This window comes from Pseudopodoces humilis, chromosome 15 (assembly GCF_049639895.1).
Source record: "Pseudopodoces humilis isolate 2021_Gansu_Grassland_sample_001 chromosome 15, ASM4963989v1, whole genome shotgun sequence".
Lineage (NCBI taxonomy): Eukaryota > Metazoa > Chordata > Aves > Passeriformes > Paridae > Pseudopodoces > Pseudopodoces humilis.
This window is the reverse complement of record NC_142214.1, coordinates 18,819,102-18,841,245: the sequence shown is the minus strand read 5'-3', so window position 1 is coordinate 18,841,245 and position 22,144 is coordinate 18,819,102. Positions and strand designations below refer to the sequence as shown.

The 22,144-nt window shown below is 49.8% G+C and overlaps 1 protein-coding gene across 3 annotated transcripts; it reads left to right on the top strand.

Moving 5' to 3' along the window:
• The first annotated feature begins 211 nt into the window (after positions 1-211).
• LOC102103257 (uncharacterized) lies at positions 212-21,067 on the top strand. 3 transcript variants are annotated; one of them, XM_088062724.1, is made up of 16 exons: positions 212-305; positions 1,073-1,112; positions 3,980-4,064; positions 5,163-5,269; positions 5,974-6,032; positions 7,069-7,179; positions 9,488-9,618; positions 10,332-10,456; positions 11,425-11,530; positions 12,489-12,687; positions 13,574-13,600; positions 14,136-14,193; positions 14,674-14,729; positions 15,797-16,001; positions 17,460-17,618; positions 19,976-21,067. In XM_088062724.1, exons 1-16 carry the CDS (start codon positions 212-214, stop codon positions 20,106-20,108), a joined length of 1,695 nt encoding a protein of 564 aa, XP_087918850.1. In that variant the 3' UTR covers positions 20,109-21,067. The 3 variants fall into 3 exon arrangements, with proteins under 3 accessions (XP_087918850.1, XP_087918851.1, XP_014111870.1); XM_088062725.1 differs by lacking the exon at positions 212-305 and adding an exon at positions 718-790; XM_014256395.2 differs by lacking the exon at positions 212-305 and adding an exon at positions 3,676-3,811 and having other exon boundaries at positions 1,086-1,112.
• Positions 21,068-22,144: the final 1,077 nt, after the last annotated feature.

Genomic DNA, 22,144 nt, shown 5'->3' with positions numbered 1-22,144 from the left:
GGCAGCGCGGGGCGGGCGGCTCTGGGGCCCTGCGCGCCCACGCCGGGGGTCTCGCCCCCCCCTCCCGCCATAGAAGGAGCAATGGCGGCGCCGTAGCGCGGCCGCCGAACCCCCGCCCGAGCGCCGCGCCCGGGCCCGGCGGGAGCCGAGCGGGGCCGCCGCTCCTCCTCCTCCTCCTCCCGCCGCCGCTCCCCGCAGCCCCGCGGCCGCCATGGCCACCGAGCTGGAGCCGCCGGCCGCCGGCGCCGTGTCGGGCGCGGCGCCGCGGGGGGCGGAGGAGGACGAGGAGCACTGGCTGTACGGGGGTAGGTACCGGGGACAGCGCGGGGCCCCGGCCGGCAGCGGGCCCGGCCCCGCCTCAGGGCCGCCCCCGGCTGCGGGGCCGTGCGGGACCGGGGGCGGCCCCGCGGGAGGGAGGGACCGGCATCTCTCCCTGGGCCCCCTCAGAGGGACCGGCCTCTGCCCCCCGGCCCCAGAGAGGGACCCGCGTCCGCCCCCGGCCTCCCCTCAGCAGCGCCTGAGCGGCTCTTTCTGGGCGGGTGGCGGTGTGTTATTGTCCTTTCATCAATAACACTGATGCAGGGAGGTTAACGCCATGCTTTGTTAAGAGTTTCAGTTCGCTAATCACCCAAACCTTGTGAACCCCTGGGCTTGCGGGGCTGGGATGTGGTCGGCGTAAACCACAGGACTTTGTTGGAACGTCTTTGTCCTCCCCATAGGCTTTCCATATGAATGCTTTTATGTTTCTTCTTCCCTGGCACGTTAAAATTCTGTATAGAGACCTTCAGAGGTGACTTAAGTTTCTATCTGATAGTTATCTCTGTTCTCTGAGACTTAGGATTTGAATTTGGTTTGGTGTGAGGCATCACCTCTGCGGATGGGTGGTGTTTGTTGGGTTGGGTTTATTTTTAGTTGTTCCATTTCAAGTTGAACTTTGTTGAAAAGAGAGTGTTGGGGTTACAGTGCCTTGGCACCACTGGGTATTTCTGTACCTGTGATGCCTTTTGCGCTTCAGTTTAGCTTCTTTCCTTTCACTTGAATAATTCCTTTGTTCTTACTGTTGTTTTTGCAGATGACACCACTGGTAAGCAAGAAGATGGACCAATTTCTGGGTGAGTCCTGAGGCTGTTTATTCATTATAACAGTGAATGGTGTAAAGGGCCTTGTTGACCAGAGCTTCACGAGTGCTTTAGAGCAGTGCTGCTTCCAGGAAAAGCAGCCTGTCCTTTCCCCATCCCTTGGGATCATCCCCAGCTGCCCTGCTGGGGTGGCAGGCATGTATGGATGTGGAAGCTGAGCTGGATGTGTGGACTGGTTTGATTTAGAACTAACTTTGAGCCTTTTTTTTTTCTCTCAGCAATTAGTTTCAAACCAGATCTGTTTTCCAGTTTAATTCCCTGGGAAAAAAAGATGCCCTGAGGATTGGCTTTGTGCTGGCCTGGCATTGGTAAAACTGGCCTGTGCTTTAGTCTGGGAAAGGTAAAAACCTTGAGCTTGGGTTAAAATCTTGAGATGCTCAAACCAGCACATTCTGTGAGATCTCTCAAGTGGTGTGGGTAAAACTTGGAGATAAAACCAATGATCAGTTTGGCTTTCTGTGTATGGAAGGGATTGTTTGTCCTGGATTATATTTGCTCTCTGTTTGTAGCTGTGTGTTTTGCATCAGCAGAGCTTGGTCTCAGCACAGGATTATCTGTTTGCCATTTTAAATGTAACGTTTTTCAGAAGGCTTGGTTTTTACTGGGCTTGTGTGTGTTCAGCCCCTTCCAAAGTTCAGTTTAGTGTTTATTGTTATTGTAGGTGCAGTGTTTGGAATGTTGAGGTTGTTACAGATACTGTCCTACTTCTGTGCTTAAGGAACATGAAAACTTGTTCAGATAAACAAGTGGTAAAAAACATGGTAAATTGTTACCTAAAAACATCAAATGAGCTTTGTGAGGAGGAACAACTTTTAGACAGAAATTTACAGCTGCTTTACATAAATCTGCTGTTCCTTGTCACTTTCATGTGAATGTAATTTTACTTTACAAGCAGGACTAAAAATCTAAATTTCCAGCAACTGTCTCCAATAACTGCAAAATGCAGGAAGGAAGAATATTAGTGGCCATGCTGGCTCTCCTTTATTTCTCTTTTTTTTTTTTTTCCCCCATATTTCTTTGTTGCACGATGAGAATCTGCCTAAATGAAGAGCTGTGGGGTGTTTTAAGAAAAATGACTCTTTGTTTGCTCTGCTGTCAGCAGCTGCAGCTCCAGGGATGCACTGCTGGCTTGTCTGAAGTGTTTGTCCCCAGCCAGGAAGCAGAAATCTGCAGAGTTTGGGATGCAGCATCATTGACATTCCCGAGCCTAAGGGATGTGTTAGATGCCAGCAGGAAGCTGTGCTGTCAGCAGTGCCCAGGATTGTGTTGGCATTCTGGAGAAGTGAAATCTCTGCCATGTTTTTCTGTGCCCAGATGATGCTGGGGACCTGTCAGATGGTTCATTCCTGGGAAGCAGAGAGGTTAGGGAAAGGCCCCTGGTTCCCAAGTGTCTCTCTGAACTCCAGTTCATACATTTTAATGCACACCCACAGATGCTTCATGTGACTTGAAGCTGAAGGTAACACTTGTCACTCCTCCTGAACGCTGTCATCTCAGAGCTTTGAGGAGATTCAGGGGTGGAGGTCAATGCTGAGTTGCTTGGACTGGGCAAAAAGTTTTTGGATCCATCAGAGAGATTTTCTCCAGTGATCCATGCTTTCATCCTCATGTCACAGTCTGTGGCTGCAGTATGGAAATCCCTGGAGGCTGATTTTCCCTCTGACATCTTGGCTGCCTTTTATACCTGAAAGTGTATGCAGGTGTCACATCAGGAACTTGGCACCCATGGGAGCTGTGCTTGGTCAGCTGCCCAACCTTCAGCCCTCTTTTTCATCTTGGCCTGATGAATTTCTTTGTACATGGGACTTTCCCAAAACGGGGCTTCAGTTAGGCTCAGATTGTTTGTTCTTTGTTTTACACCCAGTAACTGTTGAATTGTGTTATTTTGCCTTTCTTGTGTGGTGACTTGTGTCACTCTGAGGTGGCTTTGATGTGACCAGTGTTTAGATTCTGGGAGATGTTGCCTGTTCCTTTTTGAACACAATCCTGTGGATGTTTGTTGTCCAGCATGGGATTTAAATTAATAGCAACATCTCCACAAAGCACTGGTGGAGAATGGGGTTTCCTTGGCCTGGGCTGTTCTGGTTGTCTCACTTGAAAAAACTCAGAATTATTTTAAAGTTCTACTAAGTTTTACCTGTGATGTTAGAGACAAATGAGCTCTCTGTATTTCAGTTCTGTAACACTTGGTATACTCTTTTCTAACACTTGTACATCAATTCCACTTTCTTGCTTGGCCAGTGCAATAAACAATGTTGATATTTGTACAAACTCTTAAACTGGAGGTAAATCCAAACCTGAGCATTGTTTCATCAGGAATAATTTGTAATGAGTGAGAAGAATGGGTGCATATTATCTGACTTTTCCTTTTGGAATTTTAACTACTTACTGTAAACTATTTGTAGAAACACTAAAGTCACTTTTTCCTTAATTTCTCTGGGACAGATGCCTTTGCTGCTGACTAAATGCATGTGTAATTATTAGCATCCTTAAGAAGGAGGTGAAATGTTGCTGATTATGGTCTTATTCTTATCAGTTGTGATTGTGCCAAATCCGAGCTGAGCCAGCTGCCACTGAGCTGTTGAGTACTGTCAGGTGCTCTCTGGATGTGTGAAACTGATTCTTCCCAGCAAAAGCAAAGCCAAGCCAGGAGGATGGATTTTTTTTGTCAGGTAGTTGAGCAAATTCCAGCAGAACAAACACACAAGAAGAATAAAGTATTGTGTGAAAGTCACCTGGGCAAAGGCTTTAGAACTGGTTGTAGGTGACCCTCTAGGCTGGGCTTGTCCACTTTCTCTTCTGTGTCATGGTCACTTTGTTTTCTCTGTCCCCTTCACCAGACACACAGAATCTGCTCACCCTCTGCAGGATGCTCCCCAGGAGAGCCGGCCCGTCAACAACGAGGACAGAGAGATGTCCCAGCACGTACGTGTCCTGCTGCCCACGGTGCATGTGGGGATTTCTGTGCTTCTGGGGACAAACAAGGAGTGGAAAGATCCTGGTACTGCCTAACACTTTGTATTTGCAGTGTTGGGATGCACTGCCAGCCATTCCCAAAGCAGCTCCAGCCACAGCCTTGCCTTGTCATCCTGCCTTGAGCCTGGTGTAGGCTCTGCTCAGACCCTCTCAGGAGGCAGATCAGGGTCTCTGATGCTGCAGTCTGGTAGGAAAAGCAGAGCACGATGTGTTCCAGCTCAGTATTCAGTGTGACTTCTCAAGGACCTGTAAAATATGGGTAACAGTGGGATAGAAAGCCCAAAGTGCTGGGAATCAGTTTTGTTACAGGCTCAGACCTCTTGGAATGCAATCGAAGTGGCTCGGTGCTGAAAGAGGAGGAGGAAGTTGGTTCTCCTCATCCTCCTCTCCTGGACTCTTCGATGAGTTTGTTTTCTGCCACATCAAGAAGGTTCATGCAGAGTTCTGATAGACCCACGTGCTGTGGAAAAGGAGGGAGGGGGAGAGACACCTTCCTCATGTCGGGTGAGGTGATAATTCAGGTCGTGCCTCCCACAGACCTGGACTTGCTGGATATCTGGAAGATTTCTTTTTCTATTCTTTATTTTTGTGCCTAGCACTGGGGTTGCACTGGAGTCAAATCTGTAAAGTGAAGTGATTGTGCTAAATCAGCCAAACCAAACTCCTCAGCAGCTCCCTACCACAGAAGTTGTGGTGAGAGAATATTTGCCCTGAGGTTCTTAGGTGAAGCCTGCTGAATGTATTTTGGTGGTTTTCATTTGTGGTTGTGTACTTTGACCATGGCCCTTGTGAAGGAGGTGTGTCAGAAAAGCCCCAACTCTCAAAAAGAGTGGGGCTGAGGGACATGGTGAAATTCTTAGAACTGAGCTAAACCTTCCCTACGTTCACAAATATTACCCCAAGTTTTACGTAGGGCCAAATCTTCAAAGGATGCAGGAGTTCTTCTGTGGGCAGCTGCCCATTGTTGTCGAAGGCTGTTAAGAAGCTGTGCTGGAGAATTCTCAGTTGTGTGTATTGACGAGCTCCTGTGTGACTGTGCTGTTGCAGGCCCTTCCCAGTGGTGAGGATGATGAGGATGACAGTGACAGCGACAGCGATGACGATGACGTGAAGGTCACAATTGGCAACATCAAGACGGGAGCGCCGTCCTACATGTGGGTACTGCTGCTGTGGGGGATCCCAGCGTGTTGGGATGGAAAGGGGACGAGCTGGGAGCTGCTCTGGCTCCTGGGAGCCGTGGCCAGAACACCACAATGGGTTCAGGAGCTGATGGGCAGCTCTGCCCTGCAATTGCTTGTTGGGGAATCCATCTGTAAAATGGGAATGATAATCTGTGGGGCTGCTGCTGGAAAATTAGCTTTCTAATTCCTGGGCTCCCTGGGGCAGAATCAAAGGTGGGAAGTTCTGTTTAACTCATCTGTGAAAACTTCCAGAACCAAAGTCTATATTGCTGGGAATTTGCAGAAGCTGTGAATTTACTGATTTCCAGCTGTCTGATTTTCTGTGGCTTAGAAAAGGCGAGGCTGGATTTGAGAAGCAGGAAATTTTATTTTTTACAACTCTGCCTAATGTGCACTGAATAAAATTAATAAGACAGCACTTCTGCTTGCTGCTAGCAGCCTTCCTCTTACACAAACGACTTACCTGTGCTTTGCTGCATATTCTAATTTTTCCACTTTATGGATAATTTCCTTCTCTTGTTGTAGAGGTGGTTTCACTCTGATGGATGACTCTGAATAGCAAACCCAGGTGAACTAAAGCATCTCCTGAAGGGTGCCAGGGCTTGAATATATTTTGCATGAGAATCTTTAGCCAAGTAATTTGTTCAAATGCCAACGTAGTGATTCTTTTCCAATAGGGGAACTCCTATGAATCTAAACTTAAAAACGGGTAGAGGCTATGGAGCATCAGCTTCAGGTATTGCTGTTATTTTTATCCTTCACCTTTGCAGTATTTCACCTACCTGGCACTGATAGCTGCAGCAGCTGCAAATTTTGCTCTGCTTAAAAGGATATAGAATTGATGTAAACCAGGAATAGGAAGTGCATATCCTAAAAATCAGTGCTCCCAGCACGGTCTGAGGGGGCAGGATGCAATGGAGTGATTTAATTGCCCATCACTGAACAAGGTGATTATAATTCTATTTAATCTAGGGGGAAAAAAAAAGTATTGATTGATACTTTTATAGTAAAACCCCAGAATATTTCTAAAATATGTTGTTGCACAGAGGCTGAGCATTGCAGCCCTGGAGAAGGACTGGAACTTAGTGACCTGAGTTACTTGCAGTGAAGGATGCTAAAAGAAACAAACTCTGGCCTTGAGTATCAGCTGTGCTTATTTGGCTGCTAAAATTTTCCCCAGCATTCAGTTTAATTTCTACTGTAAATTGAGTCTTGGATTCTCTCCTTCCACATATGTGAGACTGTCCTTTCATGGGCTTCATCTACTCCCTTCCACTAATTGCTTTATCCAAATGAATTATCTTCTGATTGAGAAAATAAGAACAAATTCCCCTTGTAGGCTCTGTACCTGACAGGTTTTTGCAGATTCCTGTTAGTCCACTAAAGACTGATCCTGAAAAAGTCTCTTGTTATGAGAAAATGTGTCTGTCTTGGGAGGGGAAAAGAAATACTTTGCCTGGGGAGAAAACTAATTTAATTTTATTTTCATTTGGGGTAAATTTCATGTATGTCCTAATGATTTACTCTGTCTGTAGTACCAATCTGGGTTGAATTTGCTTTTCTGCTGTTCAGCTGCAGGTGCTGCACACCCTGTTTGTTTATGGAGTGACTGGAGTCCTTTTTATTAAAAAGCTGATTGTGGTTACCTGCGTGCTGTAAAGCCGATGATTAGTTCACTGCCCTGCTTTGTTTTTGCTGGAATAATTTGCTGAGCAAATGAGTGGATTAAAGGCTTTGCATTAAAAGTTGTAACAGTCCCTCTCTCCCCAAAGCCAAGTTGCAGCCCAAAGGTATTGACTTGGATGCCGCAGGGAATATTAATGGATTGCCTGTGATAGAAGTGGATTTGGATTCATTTGAAGACAAACCGTGGAGGAAACCAGGTGAGGCCTCACAGTTCCTTGTGGTAAATATTTTCTGCAGTTCTAGTTGTGTCTCTTTATTTTCACATGTAATTTCTGTCCATTTATTGTTGCCAGGGAACAGGGAAGCTGGAACATTGCGTGTTGCTCAGCCTCTGCTGCCTGGCTAGACAATCAATGGCATTTACTGATTGAACAAGCCATTGCTACGTAAAATTGGGTTGCATTTATTCTAGTAATTGAACTTCCCTAAAGGGAACAGCTGGGTTTTTTTAAATGGTCCATTTTATTAATACTCTACTTCCCGAGAACATTGCACTGATGCCAATCCAATAATGTTTGGCCTTAAAGGCAGCTGAGTAGGGTCAGGATTTGGGTGTTGATATTTGTTTTCCTCTTCCTGTGCTGGAGCTTGTTCTGTGTCCCCAGGCCAAGCCCAGAGTTGTCCCTGTGGTCCCTCCTCATTTGGGTCCTGGGGCTGCCCACACTTACTTGTTTGAGGGAGATTTCTCCTCTTACAGCTGTAGGATGCTGCAAATCAGCTCTTGTTTTTCTTCTGATACAAAAGTAATTGAAGGAACTAGACATCCAGATTTTTGCTGTGCTACTCATAAAATGTGCTTTTATGAAATGTCAACTGAAACCAAAAGTCCACTTGCCTTTTCTCAGCCATCATTATTCTCCCTGCCAGCCCCTGTATTTTATTTATCTTTCAGCAATATTGCTGTGCTGAGTAAGTAGAGCTTTCCTGAGGTTGCCTCTGGTGTGGTCTGGCTATCTCTTACCCACAGGAAAGGCACTCCAGTGCTGAAAGCTCCAGGGGCACATCCAGGTATCCAGCCAGCACCGAAGCACCCTGCAGATAGTGCAGGCAGAATGGAACAGAAGCTTTTCTTCTGCAGGGATTTCTCCTTGAGTGCCAAGTGAGACAGAGGGGAATGGGAAGAAAATGAGTTAGAAAGAATGCAGTGAAGTTCAAAGATAAAGCATGGACATGATTGTGGCCATGCTGACATCCCTAGACCAAAATAGTCAGCTGGCCCTAAAACTGCTGGAATGCAGTAGAGGGAAGATTTCTACCGAGCTGTGTGGTCTGTAAGTTTATTTTAGATAACAAGTAGCTCATTACTCAACAGCCTTTCAGGTTTATATCCTTTACAGTTAATTGTTCAGCAGCTTGGTATGTCTTTGAGTGAGGGAGAGGAAGGAGAAATCCTGTGTGGAGGAGCTGATAGAGGTCTGAAATAGAGGCTGATAAAATCGACAGGTAAATGTTGTGTTGCTGAGTCAGTGTGGATGCAGTTTGCATGTTTGAGTGGTACAGCAGGAAGAGTGGCCAGCCCAGGAGATAAACCTCACTGCTTAAACCTCACAGTTAAACCAAGCTCAGCTTGGGCAGAGTTTTGCTTTGCTCTTGTAGCAGCTCTTTGTTTTGGAGTTGGTCTGTGTAGGAATATCTTTGTGTGGGGGATGTCTGAGGGACACCTCAGTGGGGCAGGAGATGCTTTGTAGTGCTGGGAGGTGGGAGGGGATGCTCCTGGAATTCCTGCAGCTGGGATTGCCCCTCTGCATCTCTGTTTTTTTGGCAAGCAGTTTGTGGTCACCTCTGTTATTCAGAAGTGCTCGTGCTGAATTAGCACATTGCACAGGAGACTGGCAGTGGGAGATAACACCCTGGGATGGATAATTAGGGTTATGACTGAACTGTAATTACTTGTGTAGTCTGGGATGCATCAATAAAAACCTTCCACTTTAGCTGCCTTTCACAAAATGATCGAGCCCCAGAATCTCCTCTCAAAACAGCAAAGGCAGTGATGGTCAGGAGGGGAATGTGTGGTTTTAATTCTTCCAGAAAAAAGGCTCTGTGGCTCCACCTCATTTTTGTGGTGGGGGCTGGAACTGTCACTCCTGTGCTGTGCCCAGCACTCAGCTCATGTGGACAACTGGGAGAAACCAGCCTGAAAAAAAATCAGACTGGTGAATAAATGATTACAGGGAGCTCCCAATGGCCCGTGGAGATGCTGTCCTGTGTGTCCCACAGGTGCCACTGCTGTCCTGTGTGTCCCTCAGGTGCCACTGCTGTCCTGTGTGTCCCTGGGCTCCCACTGCTGTCCTGTGTGTCCCTGGGCTCCCACTGCTGCTCAGGCCATGTCCCCAAGGTGCAGCCACTGTCTCCTCTGTGGCACCCACAGCTTTCTGACAGGGAGAGGCACAGGCTGGACTCGCTGGAAAACTTTTGTTGCTTTAACCCTTTATGTAAGCAGTTAAAGGACAGCTTGAGAATGCAAGTGTGCAGAACCTCTGTGTTAACTCCTGCTCCCTCTGCCAGGTGCTGATCTTTCTGATTACTTTAATTATGGATTCAATGAAGAAACATGGAAAGCTTATTGTGAAAAGCAGCGGCGGCTTCAGCTGGGGCTGGACCCTGCTCCTCCCATCAGCACTGAGAACAAGATCACGGTGGGTGATGTGTGACTCCTGCTCTCAGCTCCAGGAAAACTGGAATTGTGTTTGTAGTCACAGAGATGAGGGTGTAAGAGCAGGAGATACCTCAGTTCTGAACTGTTCTGTGTGCTTTCAGCAAGGAAAAATACCCAAATGACTCTTTAAAGATTAAATCTCTGTTGAAAATCTTTTCTGTGTGGAAGGAACAGTTCCATCAGCCTGGCAGGTTTGAACCACTACAGCAGCAAGACTGGAGTGAATTTCAGGTGACTTTAGGGGTGTCTGCTTAGAAAACCTTCTGGATGAGAGAAGTGCAGGGAGGGGAGCTGGGCCCCCAGGGTTGTTTTGCTCACTGCTGTGAAACATGAAACATGCCTTTCATGTTTGCAGACTGCTTTGGCCATCAACCTTGCTGGAGTCCATGGTGGCCATCAGAACTTCAGCCAAATTGTCAGTACAGCAAGTATTGCCCATTCCAGTTTTGACTTAGTGACTCCTTGGAAAATGATACGAGTTTAATGAACTCATAACAGGACTTCTGGTGGGAGACAGTGGACAGCAGGCTGAGGCTGGAATGGCCACTAGCTGACAGAAATGGCTGTGCCTTGACTGAAGAATAGGTTGCTGTGATTGTTCCTTTTCTTTTGCTGTGGGTTGATCTCCAGTGCTCCCTCCATTCACTTGAAAGAAAGGCACAACACCTGTGTGTTATCTATGACTTTCCATAGGTTCAGCAGGGAAGAACAGGAAATGCTGAAAAAGAAGTAGAAAACAACATCATCAAAACAGAGTTCAAAACAGACTTCTTGGCTCTGGTGGGAGGACGAATGAAGGCTGGGCCTCCTCCCAACAGGTAAGAGAGGAGCGTGTTTCTCTGGGGGGCACCTGGGAACCATCTGGGCCATGTTTGAGTCTCCTCAAGCCTCAAAGAGAAGCTCTTAAGCTTGGCAGGAAGCTGCTATGGTCACTCATTCAGTGTCACCTCCAGCAGTGCAGCCCCTGCCTGCCCATTCCCCCCTTCTTGGTGCAGGGAGGGAATCCTGGATCCCAGCTGATGGGACACATCTCTGGGAGTGGAAGGAGCCAGGCAAACACCTCAGCTTTGAGGGCTCACACTGCTGACATTGCTTGTGCTTGCTTGGCTTATTCCTACTCCCACGATGTTAATCTTTGCCTCCTCAAGTGGAAGTGGATTACGAGTTTGGCAGAGGATAAGAGGAGCTGTTGGTTCCTGAGCCTGTGTGCGACGCTGCTGGATGTGTGGTAAAACAACTGAGTCATTCTGAGGGGCAGCCTCTGCTGGGGAAACCATTTGGCCCTTAGGAGATCGATGGGGTTTTATCAAAAGCTTCAGAAGAACACACCAGACAAGCCAGAGCTTTGGGCTCAGGGTGTTTCTGTTGCTTCATTCATAAAACAGCTTTTGCACACCTGCTTTGCAGAAAGCAGCCCTGCATCCCAGTTTTTCCCTGTGTCTGAGAACCAACTCTGTGCTTCAAGGATGAGCATTAAAGCTCTGCTCAGTCTGTTGGATTTGAGCATTTTATGGGGCATTTCTGTCCCGGTGTGTAATCCCTGTTTTTACACCTGTTCATGGTGGTTCTTTGGATCACATTCCTGAGTGTTCAGAGAGCCCAAACTCACCCCTACTCAGAGGGAAATTGTTCAGGAATGCAAACGGGCTTCTCCTTGGCTTCTCATCCCAATTTGAGAGATGTTTCCCTGGTGGGAAAGAAAGCATGAAAGAAATCTGCTGACAGCAGGGAAAATTGTGTCTTCTGGTGCTTCTGAGCCTAAAAAGATGCCTGTGCTTTGTACCAGGAAGCTGGGTGGGACCATTGATGTGATCGGGGGCCAGGCAGGCACGATCCGCAGGGTGGAAGGGAGACGTCGGGATAAACACGCCACGGAGGAAAACCCCATTCAGGTAAAGCCTCTGTGCTGCCTTGACAAATTGCTCATTTTATTGCACTTCTGGTGAACCCTGGGCAAATGTCTGTGTGTTCCTGACCTCCTGTGTCCCAGTTCGTACCTGCAGAGCAGCAGGTAATGCATTGACCCTGTTGAGGTGTGTGCCTGGATCATTCCCTTCTGCAGGCTCAGGTAATTTCTGGGTTAAAAACTTGGTCCTGCTAAGAGCCAGGTTTGTTATTTAAAGACCAGTCTTGCCTTTGGAATGGTAAGGCCTGAGTTCTTTCATCATCAGCTCTCCCAAAGTATTCCTAGGAGTGCGTGGCTGGGAATCTCTGCTGTGTATTAATCCCTTCCACTGTGGGGTTGGAATCTTCAAATCTGCAGTGAAGGGTTTGTACCTGGGGCTGGTGTTTCTCTGTCCTTTAAAGTAACATTTAGTCTCAAATCAGTTGATGCAGCCCACACCTCAGAAACAAAAGCCTGGGTTTAAAGCTGGTCTCAGTTCTGGGCTTGCCTGCCCAGTGTGTGGCCATAATGTTCTGGTTGGTTCCTAGGCAGGAAGCTGCAGGGTCTGAGGACCATCTGCCAAACCCCCTTCTCTTAACCACCTCCCTCCTGCCAACACTGCTAACTTGCCACAAAAACCTAAACACGGACCCTTTCTGGGCCCAATTGCTTGGGTTTTTCTCCATGGTTGTGTGGTCCATTTATTCTTTCAGTAGTCAGTTTTCCAGATTTTGCCAAGAAGAGTTTACCTAAGAGACGGAATTTGCTGGGGAAGGGTTGTTTGTTGTTCCTCCCCCTCTCAAGCACTGCCAGCTGCACTTCAGGTCACTGTGGTGCCTCTGCATTTTGCTCACTCTTCAGGCATAGCCTCAGTCCTGCTGTGGTGATGCTGCCAGCATTGTGAGGGCCCTGCTGCAGGAGCAAAGGGATTGAAACTCTCTCTTCTCATTCCTGTGCCCCCTAAGGTCCTGGGAGACCACGGCAGCAAGCCCCAGCCCCCCCAGCAGCCCCAGCAGCCCTCGCAGCCCCAGCAGCCTCCTCAGCAGCAGCCGTTCGCTCCACCAGCAGGGCCTCCGCCTCCCCCGCTCGCCGGGCCTCCTCCTCCGCATTTCCTGCACCCTCCTCCTCCAGTGACTTCTGTTCCACCTCCCCTGCATCCTCCAGGTACGTGTTCACTCCGTGGAACTGAGCTGGCACGTCCCAGGCTTGGAGCAAATCAAAGGTTTAATGGTTCTGTGCCGTAGGATGGTGAACACTCAGGTAACAGATCTTTACCCAAAGCCAGGCTTTGTTTAGTCTCCATCAGCCTATTTAATATTTGCCCTGAATGCTTAAAAATGGCAGCTGCTCCTTGAAAAAAACCCTCTGGGCTTTGTTTCCCTGAGGGAGCCTTCCAGTGCTACTGATCCATTTGTTTTATTGATAAATGTCAAGAAGCAGTTTCCTGTTTCTCTGGAGGAAGCTGAGAACTGTTGCTTCTGGCTTAAATACACCAGAAAATTGAGGGGGCCACACTCTGGGCTTCTCCTGGTCCTGGAGCAGCAGCCAAGCTCTAGAGAAGGCACCAGGAGCACTTCATGCAGTGACTCCTGCCTGAGGAGGATTTGCTGCAGCACTCACAGGTTCTTTTCCCCAGTAACTTTTCCATGGTGGCTTTTCCTACTGCCTTAGATTAAAATGCTTGGGAAAATCGAGATGGACACACTGGAGTGGAACCTGCAGCAGGTTTTCCTCTCCAGCTCCTCCTTCAGTTGTTCTGAAGACCAAATCAATTGTTTGTGTGTTCACACTCAGAAAAGGAGTTCCCCAGTGTAAGAGAACAGCAGCATTTTAAATCATAAAGAGATCATCATTGGGGAAAATTATATAATTTATAGGTTAATTCCCAGTTTGTAGCACCAATTTTTCTGCTGCTCTGTTTGCTCCAGTATGTGAGATTTATTCAAAATTGTGCTTTGAGGTTTAGCTTGAGGTACAGAGAGTCCGTGAAGTACAGAGAGGCCATGCTTTCCCTGTTGTCCTCACTTATTTTCCCTGCTTATTTCCACAGGCCTGCCACCTCCAGGTCCAATTCCAGGTAGGTTTTACCTTGTTCTTAATAACAGCAGCAATTTTGATCACACAGGTTCAGAGCATTTGGACAAAGTAACATGAAATAAGATGGCACCAGTTTAGAGCACAGTTAATTTAAGATTAATAAGCTCCAGCTGAGCATTGAACCTGAGCTGCTTATCTCCTATTCTGACATAAATCTGTTGGTCAGAATCACGTGATCATTACATTCTGATCAGAATGCAACGTGTCTCATCCCAAGAACCACTTTTCCTCCATAGGGCTGTAAGAGTTAATTGTTACTCCTTGATGAATCTCATGTTCAGTATTTATAAGCCAAAATAGAAGGTAGTTTTTGCTTTGATTTTCTTCCCATATCCCTACAAAACTAACAGAGCTTTAGGGTGTGAATTTGGGGAGGAGATCCTACCCTGAAGGAAAATGATTCTTTTTTAAACAGGGCTTTGTTTAGAGTAAAAAGATGTTTTAATGGTTTTTAACTGTGAACAGCACTTGTGAAGCTGCAACATCTTGGTGCTGATTTACCCTTGTGTGTCTAGGGTTGTTCCCACCACCTCTGGCACCACCACCAGCCCTCCTCATCCCAACCTTGGATGGGTAAGACCACACCTGGGTAAGATCCCACCATGGGAGCAGCTCCCCTGGAGGGAGGGAGGGAGGAGAACAGGTCCACAATCAGTGCTGGGGATGCATGGTCTGGTCTGGGGTTGGGGTGGGGGCTGAGAGCAGAGTCTGTCAGGAATCCTCTGTGCATTCACCTGGATCTGTCATATTCAAGGCACAGGAAGGAGCCAGTAAGATCTAGATAAAGCCTAGAGAGCTGATGGCATGATTTGTTAGTGCAATGCTTTCTCTGAAGGTGCTCCAGGCAGTTTGTGAGCAGTGGTGCTTTCCCAGGGCAAGCAGCGGGGCTATGGCAGCTTTGGAAGCTGTGGCAAAACCCATGAGCATTTCTGGTAGTGGGATTCCCATAGGAATGCTCCACAGACCTGCAGGAAAAACAGGGTGAAGCTGCAGCACAGCCAGAGCTGTGGGGGTCCCTGATGTCAGTAACTCACCCCCTTTTCTCTCCCAAAGGCAGCCAGCCAGCTACAACAACAGGCAGCCACCTCCCTTTGGCTACAACTCTGCAGGTGAGCACCGGGCAGGACACATCCAACTGCTGCTCCCTCTCTTCCCTGGTTCTTGGCAGCCCAGGCTCTCCTGAGGCTGACACACATCGTGTCTGCTCCAGCTCCAGGGTCTTGCTGTGTCCCAGACCATCCCAGTCAGGAGCACACGCTGGGTTTGCTGCCTTGAGTGCTGTGCAGGTGTGTTGATGCAGTTTGGTGGCCGAGCACTGAGGCTCAGGTCGCTGTTCCAGGGCAGATCCCCAGCACAGAGCAGCTTCCCCAGTGCCTCAGCAGTGTGTTCTGATGCTTGTTTGCACACACACTTGCTCACCCTCACACTCTCCCTTTTCCCCACCCTCAGGGATCAGCACAACCATCTACAGCTACTGAGCTTGGCATCTCCTCCCTGAGCTTTTGAATCCCTCCTCCCCCACTTCACCCTCTCCCTTGCCTACAGGCACCATCTCCGGTGGTTTTGTAACTGGAGAGGCAGTGCCAGGATTTCAGCAGATTCCCTTCCCTGGTGCAGCCCCAGTTCTCTCCCAGTCCTGCAGTGACCAGGAGTGGCTCCTTCTGGCTGTGCTGAGCAGTGGAAGCACAGACAGCCCTGCAGGGCAGGGTTGGAGGAGTGGCAGTGCCAGCCTTTCCCAAGGAGAGGAGCCTCCAGTGCTGCCAGATGTGGCACTGCTTTGGGATACAGTCTCGCTGGTCCAGCTGGCCACCTCTGCCTGGGAAATGCTGGTGGCTCTGGGCTCCCCAGGTGACATCCTTCACTGGCAGCTGGTGCCCCTGGCCCTCCCCAGGTGCCACCCTAGACCAAAAGGTCACTGGTGGGAGGTGGGACCTTGGACAGGTGACCAAGAGTCCAGGTTTGACAGTGCAGTGCTGCCTGTGAATTCCTGCTCCTGTACTTTCCTCAGGGAGAAGGAGCTCCCTGTTGTTAGCAAAGTGCTGGAAGTGACAGCAGGGAGCTGGGTCATTGTCTCCTTGGATCCAGCTCTGCTGCCAGAGGGGACCTTTGGAAAGGGAGGGACAGAGGGGATGCTGGCATGCTCTGGATGATGGAGAGTTCTGCTCTCTGGCTGCAGATTCAGGTTTCATCAGCTACCCCCCCATCTCCACGTCCCACACGCCCTGGGTGACCACGGTGGACAAGGGCACGAGCAGCTCCAGCAGCAGCCACTGGGAATACTCGGGCTCCAGGCGCGAGAGGGAGCGTGAGCGAGAGCGCGAACGGGAGAGGGAGCGAGACCGAGACCGCGACCGCACCCCGACCACCAGTGAATACAACAAGTGAGTGCTGCCCTCCTGCTGTTCCCTGGGCAGCCCTGGGACACCTCAGGGTGTCTGGCCGAGGGTTGGGTTGTAGGGGACACCAGCTGAATTCTCTGGAATGTCTGGGGAAGAGCTCCTTTGGATCAATAAGTACAGCACAAACCAGGAGCTGTGTCACCGGCTGATTTCCTGTCTCTGGGTCTGGGGTTTTTTGTTTAAATCCAGCAGAACCAGTTCCTCTTGCTCTCCCACGAGGCCAGTCAATGAAATAGCCCCTCTGTGTTTACTCAGTGTTTCACAGCTCAGTGTGAAGCACTGGCTGCAGGAGCTGCTGCTTCTTGTCTTCTAAATGTCACTGTCAGATCAAAGGACAAGCAGCCTGCTCTGCTCCGCTCTCCTGGGGGGCTGGGAGCGCCATTCCCTGGGAGTCAGCCAGGAAATGGGAGCAGGACTGGAGAGACCACCTTGGTGGGAGCTGCTGTGGCCTCGGCTGACAGCAGTGCCGGGAGCACTTGGGGAAAGGCCAGGAGGCTTGGAGCCTCCCTGTGCTGATCTGAGGTGGAGGCTGGGCTGCAGAGACTTCCCAAACCCATCCCTTTGGTGTTCAGTCAGTGTTGGTGTTTTGCAGGCTCCAGGCTCAGAAATGCCAATAATCATTCAAAACATGATCAGAATGTGCATTCCTGGCACAGGGTACTTCCTGCCTGGGAGCTTCCCAGCCCAGGGAGCGAGCAAACAGGGCAGTGTGCTCCCAATACATTTTTTTTTTTTTCATTTATAAGCTTTTGGGCACTGTGGATGGGAGGAGGGGAAGAGAACAGAAGACAAACTTGCTAAAATTGGAAGAGCTCAGACTCCCCCACTTCCTGGTCCGTGCTGGAGCCAAGGCCTGGGATCAGCACTCCTGAGCACATTGCTGGCATTTCTGGAGCTCCCTGGTGCAGGTCAAAGCAGGGCAAGTGGCCATGCAGTTCTTGAGAGCACTCCCAGCTGATTGATCCTGGACATTTATTTGTCCAGCTCGTTTCCAGGAGTGTCAGAACAATGTCTCTGACGTTGTTTCTCCCAAGTCTGGGTATTGTTCTCACAGAGGGACTTGTTAACCCTTTGGATTTTGGCTTTCAGAAGTTGACCAGAGGTGTAGAGGGTTGTGTCTCAGTTGGGGGTACACCCTGCCCACTCCTGGTGGACAGGTGGAGAGGTACAGACAGAAAGCTGTGCTCACAGCTGGAGGTTTTGAGCTCGTGGGGAAGAAAACACAAAAGGATGAGAGGTTGTCTGGGGTGTCTGTGCTGAGGGAAGCCCAGCCAGCGGCGAGGGGAGCGTGAGTGCGCTGTGTTCCTGTTGCAGGCGTTTCAGCAGCACCCCAGCTCTGTCAGACGCTGCTGGTGACAGCTGGTGACAGCTGCACCCCTGCCCAGTGGCTCAGGCCCAGGGGGCCGTGTCCCTGTGCCCACGTGTCCCTTGTCCCCGCAGTGATGATGAGCGGTACCGCTACTATAGCCGCGAGCGCAGCTACGACTTCGAGCGCGATTACCGGCGCAGCCGCGACCGCAGCCGCGAGCGCGAGGAGCGGCACCGCGAGCGCCGCCACCGCGACAAGGACGACGGCAGCAAACACAAATCCTCCCGCAGGTCAGTGAGGGCGGGGCAGGAGCTCCGTGTTCTCGGGCTGGAATGTCAGCCCGGCTCATCCCTCTGCCCGAGAGCCTTGGGCGGGAGGGACTCTCTGGGACAGGGAAAGGAGACCTCGGGGTTGAGTCCCAGCTCAGTGGGTGAAGGAGGGGTTGAGCTGGGCTCAGCCTCCCAGCAGAGCTCCCATCTTAACAAAAGCATACACAGAGGAGGTGCAAGGCCATGACAGAAGCATCAGCTTTTGATCCTGCTGCTCCTGTGCTGGGCAGAGCTCAGAGAGTCCATTCGGTTGGAAAAGACCTCTGAGATTGAGTCCAGCCTCTGACCCAACAGCACCTTGTCACCCCAACCATGGCACTGAGTGTCACATCCAGCCTTTCCTTAAACATGGCCTGGGACAGTGACTCCGTCACCTCCCTGGGCAGCCCATTCCAATCAGTCAATCTTTCTGTGAAGAACTTCCTTCTGCCTGCACTCAGAAATTGCCTCTGGAGCAGGAGGAGCAGAGCTCTTGCCCAGAGTCTGATGGTGAGGTGATGGTCTGCACAAAGCTGAAACTTCTGGGGCAGAGCAGCCTGTTCTGAAATCACAACTTTTCTGCAGAAAATGGATGTACAACAGATGATCCTCCAGCAGTCCCCAGCAGAGCAGCAGCTCTGCTCTCTGGGCTGAGGCAGATGCTGTGCTCAGGTCCTGTGTCACTTCACATCCCATTAATGACTTTCTCTTTTTTCTTGATGCTTCAACTCCCTTCTTTCAGGTGAAATTCCTGTCAGCTCTGTAGGTAATGACCCTTATTTTGAAACTGGCATCAGAAAAACTCCTTTGTAGTGACTGGAGGAAAGAAGCTGTTTTATCCTTAAGGAGATGAGTAAGTTTTCAAGGAAGGACTGGTTACTGAAGGGTTGGAAGCAAAATGATAGCAAGAAAAACTAAGACCATAATAAAAACTGAATTCAGAGCAGCAACTGGAAGCTGAGCTGGTATCAGACAAACAAATCATTTGCTTTAGGGTTATTTCTCAGCTTCCTCTACTCAGAATTGAAACTTTGGAGTAGATACCTCACTGCAGGAATGCTGGCCTGTGGTCCTTTCCAACCCAAACCTTTCTGGGGTTCCCTGCTTGAGGCACACTGAGGTTTGAGGCATCTGCAGATGAAAGGGTTTCATTTCCAGCTTCCTGCAAACTGAGCAGTCTGCAGGAAATCACTGACGCTGGTTTCAGTATTAAAGGACAGTCACATTGTCCCAGCATAAACCACTGACACATCGGCCACGAGGTGGCTGAAGGTGTTTTGTGGAGAAGCAGCAGCCTTTTATTTTTCTCTATTTTTTTTTTGCCTTTAATGACTGTGAAACCATTTATTAAACCAGTCAGAAAATTACTTGAAGCCGGGAGCTTTTCAGCCAGGTTCATCCAGTTCTGTGTCTGCTGCTAAACTGGAATTCCAGCTGTGCTAAGAGTTGGTCTGTACACGTGATGCTGTCCCTGCTCATGGAGCACAGCCTGCACAGTCACAGTTTATCCTGGGATAGATTTATCTGCTTGTTCCTGTACTCTGAATTCTTCACACCTTCACACCACAGTCAGGTCCTGAGAACTCCCTTGGTTTGAACCTGTGAGAGAAGCAGGAGAAAATCTCCTGCCAGGAGAGGCCAAACCAGAGTTCCCCTCTTTTCCTGATGAGGGGCAGAGCTGCTCCTGGGCTGTTTGGCTGCATGGAGCAGCTGGCTCAGGGCATGCACAGCCTGCTCAGGCCTCTTCTGCCTGGGATTGCTCCTGGGTCAACATCCCCAGTTCTCCACCCACATCTGGAAAACTGGGGGAGATAAAGGAGTTCTAAAGCACGAAGGCAGTGAAGAGCCAGGTCAGGTGTGAGTCAGCAGAAGTAGAAACAGGATCTGTTCTCATGGGGAAACCCACATTTCTCTCACTCCACTGATCCCTTTGCTGCCTTCAGTCCAGGGATTTCCCCAGGATGTTCAGAGCAGTGAAAGTTTCAAAAACGGACTCCTCCTCCTCTCAGCCTTGGCGCCGTGTCAGAATTGCTGGAGCTCACTCGGGAGTGCAAGAACACCGAGGTGTTGCCTGTGGACACTGCCAGGAGTGGCTGTGGCAGTGTGTGACAGTGGCAGTGTGTGACAGTAGCAGTGTGTGACAGTAGCAGTGTGTGACAGTGGCAGTGTGTGACAGTGACAATGTGGCAGTGCTGATGTATCCCAGAAATCCCCGCCGTGCCCTCGGTGCTGCTGAGGTGGCTCCTGTTGGTGGGGTGTAGCCCCCAGTGGCCATCAGCAGGTCCCTGCTGTGGCAGGGCTGTGTCTGATGTCACTTTGTCCCCTCTGTCCCTGCTCAGGAAGCAGCACGAGAGCGAGGAGGGGGAGAGCCACCGGCGCCACAAGCACAAAAAGAACAAGCGGAGCAAGGAGGAGAAGGAGGCCAGCGAGGACGGAGCCCAGGAGGGCGAGGAGCAGGACACCAAGGAGTGAGGGAGGCCCCCATCAGCCCTCGGCAGGAACTCACTCCCGTGGAACCAGCATGGCTTTGGTGATATTTTGCTTGGGGGGTGATTTTTTTTTATTATTATTTTTTACTTTTTTCCAAGGGAAGAGGCTGACTGGGCGAGCCGTGGCACAGCCGGCAGCGCTTCCGGAGCTGAGGCTGCACGTGCCCTTAAACTTCCTTTTTTTGTTTGTTTTTGATACAAGACAATACAGCAGTACTAGTTACAAAGCACTGAGCTACTCATCCACATCCCTAGGGAGAACTTTGGTGTATCAGATCCTATGGTTTCTGATGGAAGATGGCTTCAGCTGAAACTAACGCAATTAGGTCGTAGTTCTTGGTTCTTTTTGTCATCATCATTCCTTTTTGAGAACTAGGACAGTAAGTGCAACTTGAAATTTATTGTCCAAAGAACAGCGTGGCTTAGATCCCAGCAGCCAGCTTAGAGTCTGGCGTCCAGTAGTGACAAGTCTCATCCCCGAATAAATTTCTAGCTACAAAAACAGCTTCTGATTTCTCCGTGGCCAGCTGGGCGTGTCAGGAGGAGCTGCAGGATCTGCTCCAGGTGGGCACAGGGGCCTGCCTGGATGTGACAGCTTCCAGAAGCTGCTGAGGGCGTTCACACAGCGTGTGCAGAGACTCCAAAACTGGCTTTTTTTATCCATTGCAAAGGTAGTTCTGTCACATTGCACCTCTTCGTGGGGAATCAATGAAGATCCATAGCAAGAGCATGAATTTCTCTTTAATTCCTTTTGACTTAACTATTTTATTTCCTTTTTTTACTAAGAGTTGACTGAATAACCTAGAGTGCAGTAGAGAACACCAAGTCCCAGTTAGCAGTTTGCCCTCGTGGGGTTGGCATTTCTATTTGGGTATCACCAACACTCCTGTCCAATGCATTCCTTTCCCTTAGATTCCAAAATAAATTTAGTCAAATTCCAAAGTTTCTTTGGACTTAGTATTGGTTGGGGAAAGGCAACAGAGATGTTTCTGGGTGGGAAGAACAGGGGAAATAATTTTGAGGGGTTTGGGTCTGTCTGGTCCTTAGGATCTACCCTTCTGTTCATGTGACTCCACAAATGTCTCATTTTCCTTTGACTTGTTATTTAAAACTGTCTGAAATATTTGTCCTAAAATAATACGGTTCTGAAATGTTCTGTATTTTTTGGTATTGTAATCTTGGAAGTCTTGAATGTGCTGGGAAGTGTCCAACCTGTGCCAGGAGAGCCCTTGGGTTCAGGTTCAACATTGTGACAGTGCAGTGATGGGTTTGTAACTGCAGAGCCCAGGGGACAATTGGACCTTCTGCTGGATTTTGGTTTTCATGGAGTATTTTTAATATGCTTGAGCTCCTGGGAAATGTGTGTGCACTGAGCCAGCATTAGCTGGGATCAGGCTGCAGGGTGTTCCTGCCTCTGCAGGCACAGGGGAGCCCAGATTTGGGAATATCACTCACTGCTCCCTGGGCAGCTCTGCAGGCTGCAGCAATCCCAGCTCCTGGCACTGGGTGTGCAAGGAGCAAGGGAATCCTCCTGGCAGCTCCTGCTCAGGGCAGGGCTTCAGCTGGGAGTGCCCAAAAGCTTTTAGGAGAGTGGGATGAACTTGCTGCTCCCAGGAGAAATCCAGACCAGAGTTGTGAGGAGGGATCAGGAGTGCTTGGTCTGAGCTCCTGCAGCGCCCCCGGCAGCGGTGCCCCCATCCCTCCAGAGCCCAGGCCTGGCCAGGGCAGTGCCAGGGGGGAGAGGGGTCCAGACCCCTGCCCAGGCCCTCAGAACCTGCATTTGCTGCTGCTGGGCCCTGCTGGCTTCTCCCAGCACAGCCCCTCTGGCCTTGCTGGGGCAGGCAGTGCCCCCAGCCCCCCGGATCAGATCCGTGCTGCCACTGGAATGGTGCAGCCAGGTGAGGGGGGTTGGCCCCAGCCAAGGACATTTCTGCCACCTTTGCACGCTCAGGTGTCCCTGGTGCCTCTCCAGGGGTGGCCAGGGCTGTTCCACATCCACTCCCTGACCTCCTGCGCTGT

Coding starts and splice junctions, on each gene's coding strand:
- LOC102103257 (XM_088062724.1), top strand. CDS start 212: ATGGCCACCGAGCTGGAGCCGCCGGCCGCCGGCGCCGTGTCGGGCGCG. Junction 4,065..5,162: donor ACAGAGAGATGTCCCAGCAC/GTACGTGTCCTG, acceptor GTGCTGTTGCAG/GCCCTTCCCAGTGGTGAGGA. Junction 9,619..10,331: donor GCACTGAGAACAAGATCACG/GTGGGTGATGTG, acceptor GACTTTCCATAG/GTTCAGCAGGGAAGAACAGG.